At 44.2% G+C, this 23,070-nt stretch overlaps 1 protein-coding gene across 4 annotated transcripts in view; it reads left to right on the top strand.

Moving 5' to 3' along the window:
- The window catches only part of LOC132823141 (myelin-associated glycoprotein-like), a 114,675-nt gene that overhangs the window by 15,347 nt on the left and 76,258 nt on the right, over positions 1–23,070 (top strand). For all 4 annotated transcript variants that reach the window (XM_060836703.1, XM_060836700.1, XM_060836701.1 and 1 more), the window contains 3 exons: positions 1,108–1,470; positions 6,654–6,962; positions 9,894–10,172. In XM_060836703.1, the coding sequence (XP_060692686.1) occupies positions 1,108–1,470; positions 6,654–6,962; positions 9,894–10,172 (951 nt within the window). The remainder of the gene's footprint in view (positions 1–1,107; positions 1,471–6,653; positions 6,963–9,893; positions 10,173–23,070) is intronic.

The following is a 23,070-nucleotide window of genomic DNA, read 5'->3' as shown; positions in this document are numbered from 1 at the left end:
GCGAATAGTTATGGTCTGGAAAGTACTGCCGGGAAAGGTAATGGAGACAGATTTAAGAGGATATTCGATGATGATTTGAATATAAATAATGTGCAGGGCTTTGGTGAAAAGGCAAGAGATTGGGACTGGGAAATAGAATGGGCCAAATAGAGTTATAGAGATGTACAGCACGGAAACAGACCCTTCGGTCCAACTCGTCCATGCCGACCAGATATTCCAACCCAATCTAGTCTCACCTGCCAGCACTCGGCCCATATCCCTCCAAACCCTTCCTATTCATATACCCATCGAAATGCCTCTTAAACATTGCAATTTTACCAGCCTCCACCACATCCTCTGGCAGCTCACCCCATACACGTACCACCCTCTGTGTGAAAAAAGTTGCCCCTTAGACCTCTTTTATATCTTTCCCCTCTCACCCTAAACCTATGCCCTCTAGTTTGGGACTCACTGACCCCAGGGAAAAGACTGTGTCTATTTATCCTATCCTGCCCCTCATAATTTTGTAAACCTCTATAAGGTCATCCCTCAGCCTCCAACGCTCCAGCCTGTTCAGCCTCTCCCTATAGCTCAATGAGTCCTACAGCACAGGGACTGGCCTGTTGGCCCAAACTGGTCCATGCCAAACAAAATGTCCATCAATGCTACCCCCAATTCCCTGTACTTGGCTCATATCCCTCTAAGGAGGAGAAAGTGAGGATTGCAGATGCTGGAGATCAGGGCTTAAAAATGTGTTGCTGGAAAAGCACAGCAGGTCAGGCAGCATCCAAGGAACAGGAGATTCGACATTTCGGGCATAAGCCCTTCCTCGGGAATGTTCGGGCATAAGCCCTTCAGAAGGGCTTATGCCCGAAACGTCGAATCTCCTGTTTCCTTGGATGCTGCCTGACCTGCTACGCTTTTCCAGCAACACGTTTTTAAGCTCATATCCCTCTAAATCCTGTCCATCCATGCATGGCCTCCTTTGTCCTATATTTATTCTGTGATTCAGCGAGTCAGACCAGCACCCTTTTATAGAATGTTGTCTCACACAGAACAGACAGAATCGCACTGAATCAAAGCCAATTGAGGAATACGTTGGATGACCTTCCTGTTTTATCCTCTCAGGGTCTGTCTGCCAGTGGTCTGTCTGGGTCGATGACGCTGTTCAAGCTTGGGAAGGAGAGTCCGTGATATTGAACTGTTCGTTCCAGTACCCTGATCCGATCCGAGACCCCTCCACCGTAACCGCCAGGTGGCTGAAGAACTCCCCCTTCCCCAATAACCACCAGGCTGCGGAAATATACAACAGCAGGGAGCTGGAGAATGTCTCTCCCGATGTGCAGCTGATCGGAGATCTGAATGAGAGGAACTGCTCACTCCAAATCGAAAACATCCACAAAGCAGACACCGGGATTTACTACTTCCGGTTCGAACTGGGCCAGGGCAACAACTGGTCTGGAGAAAATGGGATCAATGTCCAAGTATATGGTAACCTGGAATTTGTGCATCAAATTAGTTCGGGCATTTATGTAGTACCCTGCGCATCCAAAAACAACTGCAACATCTCCCAAAAAGATTAGATTAGATTACTTACAGTGTGGAAACAGGCCCTTCGGCCCAACAAGTCCACACCGACCTGCCGAAGCGCACCCACCCAGACCCATTACCCTACATTTACCCCTGCAACTAACACTATTGGCAATTTAGCATGGCCAATTCACATAACCTGCACATTTTTGGACTGTGGGAGGAATCCAGAGCACCCAGAGGAAACCTACACAGACAATGTGCAAACTCCACCCAGACATTCGCCCGAGACGGGAATTGAACCCGGGTCTCTGGCGCTGTGAGGCAACAGTGCTAACCACTGAGCCACCGTGCCACCCACAGATCTATGACTGTTCTTCAAAAGTGTGGAACGAAAACAGAAATTGCTGTAAGTTTCTGGTTTCGTTTCTGATTGACAGCGTCCACAGTGTTTTCGGTTTAAAAGAGTGGACCTTACTACAGGTCGTGCTGCTGTAACACATCAGTTACGTTCCTCAGCAACTGCACGCTGTTAAAAAAAATCACGCTGTGGAAAACCGTTACAGAAAATCACGCCGCAGAAGATCGCTATATCCGTTCAGTAGAAAGTTATCCAAACAGCATCACACAATTCATCGATCACACTATAGACAAATCACATTGATCACATTGATGAAATGTGTGTTACACCAGTAATGGCCTGTAAAATGTAGGAACAAGTAGAATACAGCAAAGTGACTGACGGGATAACCTGTTTTGAATAATGTTGTCTCTGTGTGTGACTCTTCTTGACCAGTTCTGGGATCTGTAGTGTAGTCTTCTGTGATATTTGACGCTGACTTAGTTGGTCAGTCTGAACCTGCTAACATTTTATTTGAAAGGTCTTCGACAGTGCAGTGTGCCCGCAGGGTCACTAGGCTTACAGCCCGGTTTTCCGCTCAATATCCAGAATAGGAACTGGATGGCACAATGGCTCAGTGGTTAGCACTGCTGCTTCAGTGCACCAGGGACCTGGATTTGATTCCCACCTCGGGAGACTGTCTGTGTGGAGTTTGCACATTCTCCCATTTTCCTCCGGGTGCACCAGTTTCCTCCCACACTCCAAAGATGTGCAGGTTAAGGTGGATTGGTCAGGTTAAATTGTTCATAGTGTTCAGGGAGGTGTAGGTTAGGTGCATTAATCAGGGAGAAATGTAGGGTCGGGGGAATGGGTCTGGCTGGGTTATGCATTGGAGGGTTGGTATGGAACGTTGGGCCTAAGGGCCTGTTTCTACACTGTACTGATTCTAAGATCTCACTTTCAGAATCACCCAATCATCTAAACTATGGCCGATGCTCTTAATGTGGGAAAGGAGGGGATCAAGTGTCAGGCATTTTCAAAGAGTTTCCACACAGCTATGGATTTTCTACTATGACTGTAGTTAATGGCAGCACGGTTGCAATCCAGGCCTTCTCAATTTCCGTCCCACCAGCATCCATATTCAATGGATCATTAGCTGCCATTTCTGCCACCTCCAGCAGGATGCCACATCCAAACACACAGTTCTGAGGAAGGGTCACTGGACCCAAAACGTTACCTCTGATTTCTCTTCACATATGCTGCCAGACCTGCTGAGCTTTTCCAGTGATTTCTGTTCCTGCTTCTGATTTACAGCATCCACAGTTCTTTCAGTTTTTTTAATGACATATTCCCCTCCCTTCTCCTGTCAGCATTCCACGGGGACTGTTCCGTCCTTCACTCCTAGCACCTCCCCACACCCCTACGCCACCTTTCAATGCCATTGCAGGAAGTGTAATACTTGTTTGTTTCACTCCTCCCTCCTCAGTATCCAAGGGTCCAGACACACCTTCCAGACGTAGCAGTGATTTACCTGCTCTTCACTTTGTCATGTTTACAATATTCGCTGCTCACAATGTGGTCTCCTCTACATCGGTTGATGAAATACAAACTATCTGGCTGCTTTGAGGAACATTTCTGCTCTGCCTGTAAAAGTGACCCCCCCCCCCACACACACACACACGCACACACACACACACAACCCCCACACCCAAGTTTCCAGTTGCCTGGTACCTCAAAACCCCATCACATTGCCATGGCAACATTTCAGCCTCAGGCCTACTTCCATGCTCCATGTGGTTCCACACGAGCTGGATGGACAATACCTCATCTTCCGCCCCAGGTACCTTATAGCCTTCAGAACTCAACATCGAATTTGACAACTCCAGAACGTGAACACACTCTTCCTTGTTCATTACCTACCCGCACCATTCCCATGTCTTGTTGTATCTGAGTTTGTCCCAACTAAGCCAACACATTTCTGAGCATTTAGACTTCTCATAAGGATCCTCAAGAACATTTATCACCCTCACAGCTTATCATCAGCAATCGCTTTGATGTCTCTCATTTTCACTTTCTCTCAGCACGGTCTTCATGCACTCTATTCACACATTCTCCAACCCTGACCCAAATAAATTCTGCACTTTCCGAATTCTGCTGAAGGGTAACTAGGCTCGAAACGTTAATGCTGTTTTTCTCTCTCCAGACTTGCTGGGTTTCTCCAGCACTGACTGCTTTTGTTTCAAAATTGACTGGAGATTACTGGCAACGTGCTGTTTTCCTGTGTCAACCTGTAGGAACTGCTCAGGATTTCAGCTGCTGGTTGGTGAATGAAGCACTGAGGTGATACATGGGGCCATGTGCTGGGTCCTCACTTAGGCTAGACACAGGCAGGAGGAGCTGGAAGAACACAGCAAGCCAGGCAGCATCAGGAGGTGGAGAAGTCAACATTTCGGGTGTAACCCGTGGGTCCTCATTTAGATCCAGGGGGACAATTCAGGGGATAGCAAAATGATATCGTAAGAAATATCACGGCACCTTTTAAAAACCTTGAAAAAGAGAAGCATTTGGGTGCCGCGGTGGCTCAGTGGTTAATACTGCTACCTCACAGTGCTTCAATTCTACCCTTGAGTGACTATCTGTGTGGAGTTTGCATATTCTCCCCATGTCTGAATTTCCTCTGGGTGCTCTGGCTTGCCCCTCATTGTCCAAAGATGTGCAGGTTAAGTGCATTGGTCAGGCTAAATTACCCCAGAGTGTCCAGGAATTTGCAGGCTAGGTGGATTAGCCATGAAGGAGGGGGTTACATGTACAAGGTTGGGGGGATGGTGGGATGCTCTTCGGCGGATCAGCATAGACTCAATGGGCTGAATGGCCTCTTCCTACACTGTAGCAATTGTATGTTTCTTTTCAGCTTTCCATTGGAGAAGTTGAGCGAAGAGAAATCCAAGGTATGATCAGAATCCCACATTAGACAATGGCACAGACAGGGAGGAGCTATTTCCCAACCCATCTCCCCATCTGTCTCCATCAGCATCTCACTGTGCATGCCAGGAGATTGTCAAAGATGGACTCAACAGGTGATTGGCACTCTTATTATCCGCATGGTACCTATAGGTATCCGAAAGGCAAAGGCCACAGTTCCACACCTGGGCTTCTGTTGACCCATGTCCTGTGAACCAACCCCCACCATAGCAAGTGTATCAGCTCTGCCCAACCACATCAGCAGATCTGCTTGGTGTATGTGACCAGTCAAGGTCCGTTTCAGTTGTTGGGGGGGTCACCTTGGCTTTCCAGCATTCATTCTTTTCATAGTGATTTTCCTCATGCTTCCAATGAGGCAGCCACCCAGCATTCAGGCTGCTCTGGTATTTCTGTAGCATTGTGGTGACCATTTGTTACATCCCCTTTAGAAAAGCAGCCTGACCTTGAATGGACGTGTAACCAAGTTGTACGGCAAATTCATGCAGAGTTAATCAGGAATAATTGTCCAGTGGAATAGAATATTGGGAAATGGCATTTGGGACATTGCTGCTGCCAGATCAATATTCCAAATGTTCTTTATCTATAGTAAACCACATGCTTCTGGTACTCATTAGTCAGTAGTGGTGGAACACTTCCAGCAGATCAGAAACCCAATGCTTGATTTACTTCAGTATACTAGATCATATTTATCAGACCACTTCGAGTACAGCTCCCTATAACTCTGATGTACTTGGACGCATGCTGTAATCTATTATGTCAGCTCTACGTGTCAACTCCAACAGCTAACGTGTAGCCTCTGACCATATGCTGATCAATTAAAGTGACCACTCATGGTATTGGTGTGCTCAGGAAGTAAACTGTTCATTTGAAATCCATCATTTTAATTCTCGATTCTAACTTTTCAGCTGAGTTCGCGCCAAACATTTATGCCATTTACCCTTGAGAAAAAAATTGCGTAATCATACAACATAGAGAAGACCATTCAGCCCATCCAGTTTGTGCCTGCTCTTTTGGAAAGCATTTCCATTTGTCCCACTCTGTTATGCCTTCCTTACATAACCTGCAAGTCCTTCTCATTGACGGTTTTATCCAGTTCCCTTGTGATACCATCTGCACTACTCTCAGACAATGGATTCTAAAACCTAACTGGCCTTTGCATAATGTGACGCACAGATAGAGTCAGTGGTAGTTGTCTTCTCCCTAGAAAAGAGAATTTCAAGACGGGGGGATGGGGATACTTGTAAGGTGAGAGGAGACAGATTTAAACAAGACAGAAGGGGCAACGTTTTGACACAGGGGGTGGTTCATGTGTGGAATGAATTTCCTGAGAAAGCGATGGATGTGGGTATAATTACAGAGTTTAAAGGACATTTGGATAAGTACACGAATAGGAAAAGTTTGGAGGGATATGGGCCAGGAGCAGGGCAGGTGGGACTAGTTTAGTTTGGGATTATGTTTGGCATGGACTGGTGGGACTGGAGGATCTGCTTCCATGTTGTCTGACTCTATGACTCTATGAGACGTCTGGATGCAAGTGACTTGTATTTTGCCTTTAGTGTCGCTAGCCCATCTCAGGGGATATTCACAATTAACTAGGTATGCTGAAATGGGGCATAGACCAGAAATATTCCCATAAACACTATCCAATAGTAACCAACTGCAATACCAGATCTAAAGCCTAGACCTCTGTTGTACATCAGCTGCACGTTCAGAACTGAGAATGTTATCTTCAATATCTTCAGTGCTTCACTGTTTCTCTGGATTAATAGCTTTGTGAAGTATCTATTGTTCCATAAGTGTGTTTCACTTTCTTACTCTCCAGGTCGCCCCACAAAGCCGGAAATACGTGTCCCAGAAGAAGTGATTGAAGGTGACGAAATGGTGTCTTTGGTCTGTTCCTCCACGAACATTGATCAAAGAGGCCGAGCCACTCTGAGCTGGGAAGGTATCTCCGATCTGACGGACTGGGTCCCCAGAACTGAAGAACAATGGGCTGGATACTCCTGGTCATTGACGAGTAATTTTGCATTCACCCCATCCTACCAGCACCACAACACGGCCATCAAATGTGTGGTCAATTACATACCATACCCATACTCAGATGAAACTGATGTAACACTACAAATAAGATGTAAGTTCAAGTGACTTTCAATTATAGACAATCTGGGGCATATTAATGGCTTGGATTCCAACGTCTTCTGTAAAGACTATTAATGGTTTGCTTATTTTATACCAACAAAGAATAAGAGTGGGCTACTCAGACTCCATGATTCAATAAAATCATGGCTGACCCGATTTTAATCGCAACTCTGCATTCCCACACACCCCTGATAATCTTTCGTCCCCTCGGTAATGAAAAATATACAAGAGAAATGTTTTGGAAGATTGATCACAATAGACACATACATCCTAGGACATGAGAATTCCGAGAGGCCTGGCATTCTAACCAGAATTCCATCCATAAACACAAGGATTTAGACCCCATCTACCTTCCCTTGAAAAAAAGAACCGGAAATGACATCACCCACCTTAAGAAACCAAGACCTATAAACAGAGAGGCGGGACATGCCACCAGCGCCTCACCAGAGAGTCTCACTGATGATGTTACCTAGGATGGTGTCAAACATCTGAAAACAAACCCTTCAGCCCCAACAGATTAATGTTGAGTAAATAGTCAATGCTTGCTTTTGAACTCTGGAATGGTTATCCCTGATTAATCATGTTGAATACTGATTTGTGCTGTTCCGGAAGTCAGCCCACTTTAAAAAAAATTAATCATATAACCATTTGTTGGATATTTTTAAAGGACATATTTGTGTTAGACAAGGGAATAAGATGTTATTGAGGAGAAGTGAGATTAGTCAAAACACAAGTAGACCCACCCTAATCTTTGACAGAGATGGCACTGTGGCTCAGTGGTTAGCACTACTGCCTCACAGAGTCAGAGAGCCGGGTTCAATTCCCACCTCGGGCAACAGTCTGTGTGGAGTTTGCACGTTCTCCCCGTGTCTGCATGGGTTTCCTCTGGGTACTCCGGTTTCCTCCCACAGTCTAATAATGTGCAGGTCAGGTGAATTGGCCATGCCTAATTGCCCATAGTGTTAGGTGAAGGGGTAAATGTAGGAGAATGGGTCTGGGTGGGTTGCTCTTCGGAGGGTCGGTGTGGACTTGTTGGGCCGAAGGGCTTGTTTCCACACTGAAATTAATCTAATCTATAAAGAGGGGCCTCAAGGCTCCTATTTCATGGTTATATGTGTTATGGTCAATGCTACAAAGAGCAGGCTTTGGAAAGCAAGTGGGCAGATATTAAAGAGGGGAATTAATTTGGAAGGAGGAAATAGTGTGCAACAAACTAAGAGAGAAAGCATACTTATATATTGGGACACAAGCCTCAGCAAAAGAGGAAGCGAATATCTCTCAGTTATAAATTCAAAAGAGTTATTAATAGATCCAAGAGGGAAATACGGAGGACTGGTTTCACCCTGTGAATTGTTAGAATGTGAACCAGAAAACCTTAAAGCAAATTGTTTCAATACCTTTAGAAGGAAATCAGGTGAGTGCCCAAGAGATATACTGAAAGGCTGGGAGAATGGAGGGAGATGCATTTGAATATCGACAACAGCAGAGTGGTTGGGCCAAAAACCTGTAATCAAATAAACACGCAAAAAAATCAGAAGTCATACAATAGCAGGTTATAATCCAACAGGTTTATTTGAAATCACAAGCTTTCAGACCTCTGTTCCTTCCATAAGTGAAGTGACTTCACCTGATGAAAGAGCAGTGCTTCAAAAGTTTGTGATTTCAAATGAACCTGTTGGGCTATAACCTGGTGTCATGTCACTTTGTCCACCCCAATCCAAAACAGGCACCTCCACATCACATAAAAATGTAGTGCTATCTTTAGTCGTGAGTGTAAGTATACTGTGGTGTCTTTGGTTTGGTTGGTACAATGTAGATGGGAAATGTCAGAAACATTGAAATTCATGGTTACAAGAAGTCAAAAGCCTATCTGATTTTGTACCTATTGCGATCTTTTCCCACAACTGGCACCTTGTGGCATGTGCCACCTCTACTGGTATGTGGGTCAGGGTAAAGGTTGTTTGAGTTAGTTCATTGCCCTCAATCTTCCTTTATGTTTGCATTAACTTGGGCTACTAAGTGCAGAATATCTACAGCAGAAGCACTGTTCTTAGATTACAAGAAGGTTTGTTGCACAAGAACATTAAGTATAACTACATTTAGTCATGCTTGCTTGCCCAGACCATCGCACAAACCAACCTTCCATCCACTGACTCCATCTACACTTCTTGCTGGCTGGGAAAGGCAGCCTATATCATCAAATACCCATCCTACCCCAGTAATACTCTCTTCCAATCCCTTCCATCAGGCAGAAGATACAAAAGCTTAAACACACGTGCCAACAGATTCAGGAGCAGCTTCTTCCTTGCTGTTACTAGACTTCCGAATGGACCTCTCAAATTTCAAATCTAATGTTGACCTTGTTTTTTACGCACCTTCTCTGCCACCGTAACTTTGTATTCCTCGCTCTGTTCAATCACCCTATGATCCTTGTATGTTATGACCTGCCAGTAGTGGGCACTAAACACAACATCTCATTGTACTTAGGTTCGTGCGACAATAATGAATCAAAATAAATCAAATCAAAACACTGGAATCTTAGGGAGCTGGTATAGAGACTAAGCCAGAGTGAGAGCAAAATTCCTTGTCTCCATCTGCAACTGTGTGACATCAGCAGAATAGGTATAACAGGAATATTAACCCTTTCAAAACCATTATCTTACACAGTATCTCTGACAGTCATAATGGTGATGCTGACACTTCATAGCTATAAGACCACAAGACATAGGAGTGGAAGTAAGGCCATTCGGCCCATCGAGTCCACGCCGCCATTCAATCATGGCTGATGGGCATTTCAACTCCACTTACCAGTAGCCCTTAATTCCTTGTGACTTTTTCTTAAACAAAAAAAAATTGCATAACACAGTGTTCCACATACTTTAAATATCACTGATCAGTGGTTGTTCTTTTTTTATACATTTAGACCCTCCAAAAAGCACAGTTCTTCTCGTGAATGCATCACAGGAAGAAATAAAAGAAGGTGACTGTGTTACACTTGTATGCGTTGGCAACAGCTTTCCTGAAGCTAACTATACCTGGTACAAGAAAGATCGATTCACAAATAGAACGGAAATTCTAAGTACAGTAAGCAGCAATGTATTATTCCAAAAAATATCAAGGAAGAACTCTGGATTCTACAACTGCATGGCCACAAATTATTTGGGAAGCAGTTTGTCTTCAGAAGTCGAAATCGATGTGCAATGTGAGTACTTGGATTTTCAAGTTTCCTGTGTTTAAAGGAGATATATCAAGGAAATGGTAACAGTAGAGATGAAGGTTATGCCTCTCTCTGTCTAAGCACCTTATAATGTGTATGTCCTTGTGTACTACGCTTGCAAAACAAAACTTTTCACTGTATGTAGATACACTTGACTAAAACAAATCAAATCAAATCACTATCTCATCGTATGCAAGTTGACTTAATTCCATCAGGTAATGTTCAGGAGAATGATAGTGAAACATGTTGAATTGCTGGTATACCCCCTGAACTGCTAACTCCCATCCTTTGCTTGCTGAAGACTATGCAAATCTCCCACTCTTCTGCCCTATCAGAATTGACTTTGTATTGAGGACTGTCCGAGAGCCTTTGTCAGTAAAACCCTGCCAGCTGGCAACAAACAGGTATACAGGCATTGAGACCATCAGAACAAGCAAACCATGGGAGCTCATCTAATGCAGCTTCATGTAGCCCAAGCATCCAGTCCAGGGCAGAATGTACACTGTTTACCAGTAGTCAGAGGTTGGAGGAGCAACTTTGTTTGAGATAGGAGCATTTGGCTTTCACTTCCTGCAAATAAACCTGCAAATAACCCCACAGAGGATCAATACTGTTCTGGATGTAGGTTTGCTCACTGAGCTGGAAGGTTCTTTTGCAGATGTTTCATCACCATACTAGGTAGCATCTTCAGTGAGCCTCCAGATGAAACACTGGTGGTGTAGCCCCACTTTCTATTTATATGTTTGGATTTCCTTGGGTTGGTGATGTCATTCCCTGTGATGACATCATTTCCAGCGGTGATGTCATTTCCTGTTCTTTTTCTCAGGGGGTGTTAAATGGGATCCAAGTTAATGTGTTTGTTGATAGAGTTCAGGTTGGAATGCCATGCTTCTAGCCAGTGATTCGTCTGGCAGCACACTGAAAACGTTTCCTAGTGTGGTGACGAAACGTCTGAAAATGAACCTTCCAGCTCAGCGAGCAAACCTACATCTAGAATCTCAACCTGAGCTACAAATCTTCTCAAAACTCAATTCTGTTATTTAGGGAAATGGTAACGCCACTGGGCCACGAATCAAGAGACCAAGGCTGATACCCTGCATCAATACAGATTGAATGAATAAATCTGCAATTGAAAGCTAGTTTCAATGACAGAAACTTCAAAACTCGAAGCAGGTGCAAGCCAATCAGTCAATTTAACCTGCTCAACCATTCAATGTGATCGTGGCTGCGCAATATTCATGGCCTTTTTCCCGCTCACTCCAAATAAACCTTTAACATCGAACAAAATCTATCTCTTTCTTTATTATATTCAGTAACTTGGTCTCCACAGCCTTGTGAAACAGAATTCCTCCGGTTCGCCAGCATTTGAGTGAAAAACTCTTTCCTCATCTCAGTTCTGAATGGCCTACTCAGTATCATGAGTCAAAAGTGAAGACTGCAGATGCTGGAGATTAGAGTCAAGAATATGGCGCTGGAAAAGCACAGCAGGTCAGGCAGCATCCGAGGAGCAGGAGAGTTGACGTTTCGGGCCAAAGCCCTTCATCAGGAATTCCTGCTCCTCGGATGCTGCCTGACCTGCTGTGTTTTTCCAGCACCACACTCTCGAATCTGATCTCCAGCATCTGCAGTCCTCACTTTCTCCTATTTTGTTAACATAGCAGACCCGTCAGCTCCTCAAACAGATAACCCAGATTTTGTCTCTGCAGTACACCATTGAGGTTCAATGCACTCAAGAACAATACCAGGTAATGTTGTTTTCTATTATTTTGTTCCCACTTGGGCTTACAATCATAAATGCTCCAAGCATTTCAACTCCACACTATGACAAAAAAAAATTAGATCATGAACAAACAAAGGATGAGTAACTGGCATTGAGAAGAACCTTCATTTTGCATTGCTTGAGTCAGTTCTATTTCTTACTCACTATTTGTGGTATATGTCGCAACCATTAGCTTATTCATATATTCCCCACAAAACATTAGACTTCCTGTGAGTAGTTTTCAGAATGATGAGTAACCTGAAAGAGTAACTGAGACAGTCCTCAACACATTCCATTCAACAGTGGTTCCAAATACTCTTAGATTTGTATTTATAGTTACATACGGCACAACTCTCTTTGAGTTCTTGGGTTCAATCCCACCTGAACCACACGGGCTACCATTCAACTTGAGTACTGACAGAGCATTCCTCTTGGTGGCACAGTGGTTAGCACTGCTGCCTCACAGCGCCTGAGACCCGGGTTCAATTCCCGACTCAGGCGACTGACTATGTGGAGTTTGCACATTCTCCCCGTGTCTGCGTGGGTTTCCTCCGCGTGCTCCGGTTTCCTCCCACAGTCCAAAGATGTGCGGGTTAGGTGAATTGGCCATGCTAAATTGCCCGTAGTGTTAGGTAGGGGTATGGGTGGGTTGCGCTTCGGCGGGTCGGTGTGGACTTGTTGGGCCGAAGGGCCTGTTTCCACACTGTAAGTCTAGTCTAAATTAAAAAAAAGTTCCAACCATTCTTATCTTGAAGAATATCAGGAGAGATGTCCAGGCCAGTACCGATAGGATTAAAGCAACAGGCTGGTTATTATTATAGAGTGGGGTCTTGCCTTGAGAAATGAGCTGTTGTGTTTCCAACATTATCAAGTTATTGGAGTTGAAGAGTACTTAATTGGCTGTAAAGTGCTTTAGCATGCCCTGAGGTTGCAATAAGGACTGTGGTTTCTTTTTAACCAAAATATATGTCGATGAAAAAATTGCCTTTTGTCAAAATGCTTCATCTTGCACTCATCAGGACAATTTGCAAGAAATACTAAAGGGAAAACACGGTTTGTGCTGTGTGAGAAGGGAGTGCTGATTGATTGGCAAGTCGAATGGTCATTGTAAATGGACCAGTTAATGATGATTGACATTTAACTGCCAATTTGTCATAGAGCGTGCACCAGTTAATGATAATTGACATTTAACTGCCAATTTGACATGGAGAATGCACCAGTTAATGATGATTGACATTTAACTGTCAAGGTTTTGTTTACATTTTAAACTAGGAAGGCTGATTGGTCAACTCATTTCCATGTGAAATGAAACAGAGAATGGCTGCCACCTGTTTTGTTGAGTTGAAATGGGTGCAACGTGTGGACATGTCCTTACATGTCATTGAAATGATTAGAGATTAATTGGTTTCAAATTGTGTATGCTATTGCAGCAATTATTTAACGGGGCTGTTTTGTAACCTGTTCAAGATCCGGATAGACCGAATGCCCCTATCTACACTGCAAGGATTCTATGAACATCTAATACAACTCTGGCCTTGCCAGAGACACTCATAGGTCGAGAGTGTGATGCTGCAAAAGCACAGCAGGTCAGGCAGCATCCAAGGAACAGGGGAATCGACATATTGGACATTAGTCCTTCCTGTTGTCAGCATGGTCATGATGTAACTGTTGGTTCATAAGTCTTTAAGTCTATTGCTCAGCTTTCGTTGGAGCAGTCAGTGTTAATACTGAGTTGGGTTTATGACCACGTACCTGGGGTCAGGGATTTGCAAATGGAATGTAAAGGCCAAATTAGAAGCCAAGTTTGTTAGGTCATTCATAATTCCTTCCTGCATTGTTCTTGCAGCTTGTACTGTACAGCTGATCAGTTCCAGGGTTGCAGCACGTTAATGTGAGATAACCAAATCCTGTTCTGCAATTCAGGAACGTGCAAGGATTATCCACACTTGCAAAGGGCAACATCGAGAATGCAAAAAGCAGTGAGTTCACAGGAGCACCATCCTGTTCAATGTTCCTTTCAAGAAATGCAGGGTCTGGCTTGTGTGTATGTGAATAAGGAACATGAGTGGGCCACTCAGAATTCAAATCTCGCCCTGCCATTCAATAATGATCTGATTACACCATTTTCCCATCTATTCCCCATAACACATCGCCCTCTTGCTTATCAAAATTCTAACTAAGTCTAAAAGATATCAAAGACTCTGCTCATGTCACCTCTTGAAGAAGAGAGTTTCTACAAAACACAACTTTCTGTAGGAAGAAAGGTTTTCAACACTGTTTCAAGCAGGCAAGCTGTTAGTTTTTCAACAGCAACCCCTATTTTTAGATTCTCTTACAAGGGGAGAGGTCCTATTCATGCCCACCTTAGCAAGACTGCTCAGGAGCTTAGATGTTTCAATCCAGTCATATTCTCATCTTCTCTTGTTGCTGCTTCCTTTTCATGGCTGGCTGAATATCTGGACTCCCTTAATCTGAGGACCTCATTCTCATATGCTACAACTCAAAAGAAAGGTCACCAGCACTTTCTTGAGGGCAGCACAGTGGTTCAATGGTGATCAATGATACCTCACAGCACCAGGGACCTGGGTTTGATTCCCGCCTCGGGTGACTGTGTCTGTGTGGAGTTTGTGCATTCTCCCTGTTTCTGCGTGGGTTTCCTCCAGGTGCTCCAGTTTCCTCCCACAGTCCAAAGATGTGCAGGTTAGGGTGGATTGTCCATGGGAAATGAGGGGAGATGGTCTTAGTAATCTGGATAGACCAAATGGCCTCTATCTACACTGCAGAGATTCTATGAACATCTAATACAACTCCGGCCTTGCCAGAGACACTCTAAGTCGAGAGTCTGGTGCGGGAAATTCTCAGCAAGTCAAGCAGCACCCAAGGAGCAGGAGAATCGATGTTTCAGGCATAAGCCCTTCATCAGGAATGAGGAACCATACTCTCGACTCTGATCTCCAGCATCTGCAGTCCTCATTTGCTCTTCAAGCCACTCATAACCCGAGAATGATTAACAAAAACCCCCTTACATGGTAGAAAGTCCTGCTCATACTTTCACAAGACTTCGTAGTTCATAACGAGGTTCTTTGTGGGCACGGCCAAGGAGGAAACATTGCTTGCTGATGATTCAGGAGTCTCCCCTTCACGGTTGATGGCATTTGCTGATATTCACCTTGCACTTTTTCCCCCCATTCCGTTAGGTCCCAGGCACTGACACAGGGGCTGAGAGTAGCAGCAAGTCCTCACCTCAGCGGATACAATGTAGTCCCTGAAAAATACAAAATGATTATTAACAAAATTAAAGCAAAATATTGGAGATGCTAGGAACCTGCAATAAAAACGAAATGCATCAGGTCAGGATTTGAACTGTTCGCCGCTGCACTCTGCCTCTTAGACAATTCAAAGTCCATGCATCCACACGAGGGTTGAGGTGACATTACATCAAGCTCCTTATATACACTCACACACATAACATCGACCCCATTACTCACATTAATCTCCACTCTGACATCACCAAATACCTCAGTTGTGTTTGCTGACAAGATTTGTTCTTGATAAATCCACACTGGCTGCTAGTTATTTTTTCTGCATGTAGCAGTTAGTTTTGTATTGAATTACAGGATGGAATTCATTCCTTCCAACCCGGCAGGACAACTCAGATGGTCAGGGTGGGCTCATGTGATTGAGCTGGAGGGTGTAGATTGGCAATCCTGGTGCTTACCCACTTTCCAACCTTCATGTACCCACTATCTGGTTTACATACAACCTTGTGGCAAAGCTGGTTTGACCCTCATTTCAGAGGTCTCTGTGCTGACTGAGAGGAGATGCGTTCAAAGGAAGATAATCCAGACACTCACTGCTGACCTATTCCCAGTTCTCATTTATGGTTTTAGCTGCTGACATAGTTTACTTTATCTCTGGACAGATCCAGCTCAAACTCTGAATCCTTACAGAATATTGGCACTTGCCCAATAATTGCTGAAAAGCTATTCCATCTATAGAATCTATAAAAATGAAGCATGAACCTTAATTGGATAATTGCTACCATCTTCTCAGTATCATTTGTCAAATGATGATCTAGAACAAGAACCATTGCTCTTTTCGACCTTTAATAAACAGATCATTATTGATAAAGGTGGTTCTCTCATTGCAGCTCAGACTAAGATTAACTAGTTGACCCTGGATTTGGATATTCTGAGAAAAAAGGATTGGACTCAAAACACTACTTATGTTTCTCTCTCCAGAGTTGTGTTTCTTTTTTCATCATTGACTGTCTGGATACCAGACTCCAGAGGGTCCAAAGGAACTTTTTGATGCTTGTTATAGTGTTACACATTATGCAGTCTGCTTTAGGTTGAAAATCTGAAACATTCTCAGGGAATGCTGGATAGACTGAGCAGGTCTGGCAGATTCTGTGGAAAGATTTCGAGGTGCCGGTGTTGGACAGAAGTGTACAATGTTAAAAATCATACAACACCAGATTATAGTCCAACAGGTTTAATTGGAAGCAGTAGCTTTTGCACCACTGCTCCTTCATCAGGTAGCTACCTCAGAAAGTCGGCACAGTGGCAAAGTGGTTAGCACTGCTGCCTCACAGTGCCAGAGACCTGGGTTTAATTCCCAACTCAGGTGACTGATTGTGTGAAGTTTGCACGTTCTCCCCGTGTCTGTGTGGGTTTCCTCCCACAGTCCAACAATGTGCAGGTCAGATGAATTGCATGTAGTGCTAGGTAAAGGGGTATGGGTGGGTTGTGGGTCGGTGTGGACATGTTGGGCCGAAGGGCCTTTTTCCACACTGTAAGTAATCTAATCTAAAGCTAGTGCTTCCAAATAAACCTGTTGGACTATAACCTGGTGTTGTGTGATTTTTAACTTTGTACACTCCAGTCCAATACCTGCATCTCCAAATCATGCTGTAGATTGACCAGTGACTGGCCTACCCTCCAAACTTTCACAAGACACTGGTCGAAGGAATTCTTTCACGGCTAATGTTTATCCTTCCGACTCCATCGCTGAAAAGCAATTATTTGCTCCTTTCTACTCTTTTTGGGATGTTGCTGTGTAAATATGGTCTGGCGCATTTCCTCAGAACATAAGAACCAGGAGCAGGAGTAGGCCGTCTGGCCCTTCGAGCCTGCCCCCACATTCAATAACATCATGGCTGATCTTTTCGTGGGCTCAGTTCCACTTACCATCCTCTCACTATAACTCTTAGTTCATTTACTGTTCAAAAGTCTATCTATCTTTACCTTAAAAACATTCAACAAGGTAGCCTCAACTGTTTCACTGGGCAGAGAATTCCACAGATTCACAACCTCTGGGTGAAGAAGTTCCTCCTCAATTCCGTCCTCAATCAGCTTCCCCTTATTTTGAGGCCGTGCCCTCAAGATCTAGTTTCATCCACCAATGGAAACAACCTTCCTGCTTCTACCTAATCTATTCCCTCCCTAATTTTATGTGTTTCTATGAGATCCCTCCTCATTCTTCTAACTTCCAATGAATTTATTCCCAGTCTGATCAATCTCTACTCACAAGCCAACCCTCTCAACTCCAGAATCAACCGAGTGAACCTCCCCTGCACCCCTGTCCAATGCCAGTACATGCTTTCTCAAGGAAGGAGATATTGCAAATCAGCAGGAACTACATTTCAGTGTACTTCCCCAGCTTTGAAACACTTTTTCAATGGCTTGAAGTCTTGAAGGTGCTACAGAATGGCAATCCTTTACTTCCTCCTTGCCGCATAGTATCCTTATTCTACGATCTCATTGAATGAATTGGTGCATTGCTGAAGATGTAATGATATACATCAGCAATGCTATTGGTGGCTCATTTCTGCATCTGTGTAATTTAATACCTTGGAACGTTTGCGTTATGAGCTCACAAATGTCAGATCTAAACGTCTGACTGGAGAAAACTCATTTCGCTTTGTGTCAAAATTCCATCAGCAAACATGAAATATTTCTGTCCATTTTAATTTCCCCTCCCTACTTCCTTTCTGACATGACCTTTCTCAGCCTCCTCCATTACCACAGGAAATCAGACCGCAAATTAGAGGAACAACGCGTCATCTTCCGCCTGGGCAGCCTACTAAGTTTTCCAATTTCAAGTAACCTCCCTTCCCATCCGCTGATTCCCTTCCCAACCCCTCCCCCTCCCTCCATTCTCTGTCACCACCTGGATTCATTCCTCCCATTGACCTATCAGGTCATACCATCTTCCTGTCTCCACCTAGCCCCACTACACTACCCTGCCCAGCTTCCCCCTTTATCTGCAGCTCCTCCCACACCCACCCCCAATCATAGAGTCATAGAGATGTACAGCATGGAAACAGACCTTTCAATCCAACCTGTCCGTGCTGACCAGATATCCCAACCCAATCTAGTACCACCTGCCATCACCTCGTCCATATCCCTCCAAACCCTTCCTACTCATTTACCCATCCAAATGCCTCATAAATGTTGCAATTGTACCAGCCTCCAGCACTTCCTCTGGCAGCTCATTCCATACACATACCGCCCTCTGCGGGAAAAAGTTGCCCCTTAGGTCTCTTTTATATCTTTCCCCTCTCACCCTAAACCTATGCCCTCTAGTTCTGGATTCCCCCACCCCAAAGAAAATACTTTGTCTATTTATCCTATACATGCCCCTCATAATTTTGTAAACCTCTATAAGTTCACCTCTCAGCCTCCAACACTCCAGAGAAAACAGCCCCAGCATGTTCAGCCTCTCCCTATAGCTCAAATCCTCCAACCCTGGCAACATCCTTGTAAATCTGTTCTGAACCCTTTCAAGTTTCACAACATCTTTCCGATAGGAAGGAAACCAGAATTGCACGCAATATTCCAACAGTGGCCTAACCAATGTCCTGTACAGCCGCAACATGACCTCCCAACTCCTGTACTCAATACTCTGACCAATAAAGGAAAGCATACCAAGCGCCTCCTTCACTATCCTATCTACCAGTGACTCCACTTTCAAGGAGCTTTGAACCTGCACTCCAAGGTCTCTGTTCAGCAACACTCCTGAGGACATTACCATTAAGTGTATAAGTCCTGCTAAGATTTGCTTTCCCAAAATGCAGCAACTCGCATTTATCTGAATTAAACTCCATATACCACTTCTCAGCCCATTGGCCCATCTGGTCCAGATCCTGTTGTAATCTGAGGTAACCCTCTTCGCTGTCCACTACACCTCCAATTTTGGTGTCATCTGTAAACTTTCTAACTGTACCTCTTATGTAAATGATGAAAAGTAGAGGACCCAGCATCGATCCTTGTGGCACTCCACTGGTCACAGGCCTCCAGTCTGAAAATCAACCCTCCATCACCACCCTCTGTCTACCCAAATGGCTAGTTCTCCCAGCATTCCATGAGATCTAACCTTGTTAACCAGTCTCCTATGGGGAACCTTGTTGAACGCCTTACTGAAGTCCATATAGATCACATCTACTGCTCTGCCCTCATCAATCCTCTTTGTTATCTGTTCAAAAAGCTCAATTAAGTTTGTGACTCACGATTTCCCACGCACAAAGCCATGTTGACTATCCCTAATCAGTCCTTGCCTTTCCAAATACATGTACATCCTGTCCCTCAGGATTCCCTCCATCAACTTGCCCACCACCGAGGTCAGGCTCACCGGTCTATAGTTCCCTGGCTTGTCTTTACCACCCTTCTTAAACAGTGGCACCACGTTTGCCAACCTCCAGTCTTCCGGCACCTCACCTGTGACTATCAATGAGACAAATATCTCAGCAAGGGGCCCAACAATCACTTCTCTAGCTTCCCACAGTTTTCTCGGGTACACCTGATCAGGTCCTGGGGATTTATCCACCTTTACCCATTTCAAGACATCCAGCACTACCTCCTCTGTAATCTGGACATTTTGCAAGATGTCACCATCTATTTCCCTATAGTCTATATTTTCCATATCCTTTTCCACAGTAAATACTGATGCAAAATACTTGTTTGGTATCTCCCTCTTTCTCTGTGACTCCACACAAAGGCCGCCTTGCTGATCTTTGAGGGGCCCTATTCTCTCCCTAGTTACCCTTTTGTCCTTAATATATTTGTAAAAACTCTTTGGATTCTCCTTAATTCTATTTACCAAAGCTATCTCATGTCCCCTTTTTGCCCTCCTGATTTCCCTCTTAAGTATACTTCTACTTCCTTTATACTCTTCTAAAGATTCACTCGATCTATCCTGTCTATACCTGACATATACTTCCTGCTTTTTCTGAATAAAACCCTCAATTTCTTTAATCATTCAGCATTCCCTATACCTACCAGCCTTCCCTTTCACCCTGACAGGAATATATTTTCTCTGGATTCTTGTTATCTCATTTCTGAAGGCTTCCCATTTTCCAGCCGTCCCTTTACGTGTGAACATCTGCCTCCAATCAGCTTTCAAAGGTTCTTGCCTAATACCGTCAAAATTGACCTTTGTCCAATTTAGAACTTCAACTTTAAGATCTGGTCTATCCTTTTCCGTCACTAATTTAAAACAAATAGAATTATGGTCGCTGGCCCCAAAGTGCTCCCCCACTGACACCTCAGTCACCTGCCCTGCCTTATTTCCCAAGAGTAGGTCACGTTTTGTACCTTCTCTAACAGGCACATCTACATAATGAATCAGAAAATTGTCTTGTATGCACTTAAGAAATTCCTCTCCATCTAAACCTTTAACACTATGGCAGTCCCACGCAATGTTTGGAAAGTTAAAATCCCCTACCATAACTACCCTATTATTCTTACAGATAGCTGAGATCTCCTTACAAGTTTGTTTCTCAATTTCCCTCTGACTATTGGGGGGTCTATAATACAATCCCAATAAGGTGATCATCCCTTTCTTATTTCTCAGTTCCCAAATAACTTCCCTGGATATATTTATGGGAATATCCTCCCTCAGTACAGCTGTAATGCTATCCCTTATCAAAAATGCCACTCTCCCTCCTCTCTTGCCTCCCTTTCTATCCTTCCTGTAGCATTTGTATCCAGGAACATTAAGCTGCCAGTCCTGCCCATCCCTGAGCCATGTTTCTGTAATTGCTATGATATCCCAGTCCCATGTTCCTAACCATGCCCTGAGTTCATCTGCCTACCCTGTTAGGCCCCTTGCATTGAAATAAATGCAGTTTAGTTTATTAGTCCTGCCTTGTCCCTGCCTGCCCTGATTGTTTGACTCACGTCTGTTCTCAGCTGTACCCGTCTCAGATCGATCTCTTTCCTCACTATCTCCCTGGGTCCCAACCCCCGTCTCACTAGTTTAAATCCCCTTGAGTAGCTCTTGCAAATCTCCCTGTCAGTATATTAATCCCCTTCCAATTTAGGTGCAATCTGTTCTTCTTGTTCAGGTCACTCCTACCCCAAAAGAGATTCCAATGATCCAAAAATGTGAATCCATCTCCCACACACCAGCATCTCAGCCATATATTCATCTACTCTATCCTCCCATTCCTGCCCTCACTAGCTCGTACCCTTGAGGATCTCCTTTTTAAAATTCTGCCTAACTCTCTGTAATCTCCCTTCAGAATCTCAACCTTTTCCCTTCCTATATCGTTGGTTCCAATGTGGACAATGACCTCCTGCTGGCCCCTCTCCCCCGTGAGACCATTCTGCACCCTCTCTGAGACATCCTTGATTTTGGCACCAGGGAAATAACACACCATTCTGCTTTTTCTCTGCTGGCCACAGAAACATCTGTCTGTTCCTTGGACTGCAGAAGCCCCTAACACAATTGATCTCTTGGAAGCCAACGTACCCCTTGTTGCATTAGGGCTAGTCTCAATACCAGAAACTTGGCTGTTTGTTCTGAAGAACACACCCAAAACATCAACTTCTCCACCTCCTGATGCTGCCTGGCTTGCTGTGTTCATCCAGCCTCCTGCCTGTCTATTCCGGATTCCAGCATCTGCAGTTTTTTTGTCCCTAGCATGAAGCATTGGCTGAGATGAAAACCAATCTGTTAATTTACCAATCAAATCTCTGACTTGGTGTGAATTAAACCAAGTTTCCTAGATAAGGGCTTATGCCTGAAACGTCGATTCTCCTGCTCCTTGGTTGCTGCGCTTTTCCAGCAACACATTTTCAGTCTGATCTCCAGCATCTGCAGTCCTCACTTTCTCCTCGTGAATTAAACATAGGTTGAATCAATCAACAGGAATGCGTTAGCTGCTGAAATCTGAGAGTGAGGAAACACGATCACCTTCTCAATCAAAGCAACCGATTCAGAACCTGAAGCTGAACAAACAAGCAACTTGAATGCAGAATGAGCTTCCTAAGCATTTACAGGATACAAGCAACTTCTTAGAACCCCGACAGTGTGGAAGCAGGCCATTCTGCCCATCTAGTCCATGCCTTGACATGTGTAAGACTCGAAGCATTTACAAGATGTTAAAATTCAATGTAAAATGCTACCTGCTCAGACCTATGAGCTATCCCCTTGTTGAAAATTGCAAGGTATGGCCAAGCATACATATCCCTACACAGAATATAGGCAATTTTAGGATGGCACGATGGCTCAGTGGTTAGCACTGCTGCATCACAGTGTCAAGGACTTGGGTTTGATTCCATCCTCACATGACTCTGTGGTGTTTGCATGTTTCCCCCGTTACTGCGAGGGTTTCCTCCCACAGGCCAAAGGCATGCAGGTGAGGTGGATTGACCACGGGATTACAGGGAAAGTGTATGGTAGAGAGGGAGTGTGGGTCTGGGTGGGTGTTCTTTGGAGGGTCAGTGTGGACTCAATGGGCCAAATGGTCTGTTTTTGCACTGTAGGAATTCTATGATTCCATAAATTATGAAAACACTTGTGATGTGTAATGCATGCTAGCATTTGGTAGTGATATAACATACTAAAATAAAACATTAGACATGAAGTAGTAACCTCATTAAGTCTATGTTGTGGAAATTAAATCGACTCAGCTGTTAGCAAGAGCAAAGAAAAGAGTTTTTAATTCAGATTCTGCAGAGCCGACCCAATACATTCGGCCAGATGACTCATGTAAGGGGCACTTGAGCATAACTCAAATACTCTTCTTATACCATTCTTATCGCACTCCCAAGGACAAAGACTGGGAAAACCACATTGTTATTTTTCCATCCCCTGGTCGTGGACAGAACTGTTCTTATG

Source organism: Hemiscyllium ocellatum, chromosome 16, assembly GCF_020745735.1.
Source record: "Hemiscyllium ocellatum isolate sHemOce1 chromosome 16, sHemOce1.pat.X.cur, whole genome shotgun sequence".
Taxonomy (NCBI): domain Eukaryota; kingdom Metazoa; phylum Chordata; class Chondrichthyes; order Orectolobiformes; family Hemiscylliidae; genus Hemiscyllium; species Hemiscyllium ocellatum.
The sequence above is the reverse complement of the archived record's forward strand: the minus strand, read 5'-3'. Positions and strand labels throughout refer to the sequence as shown.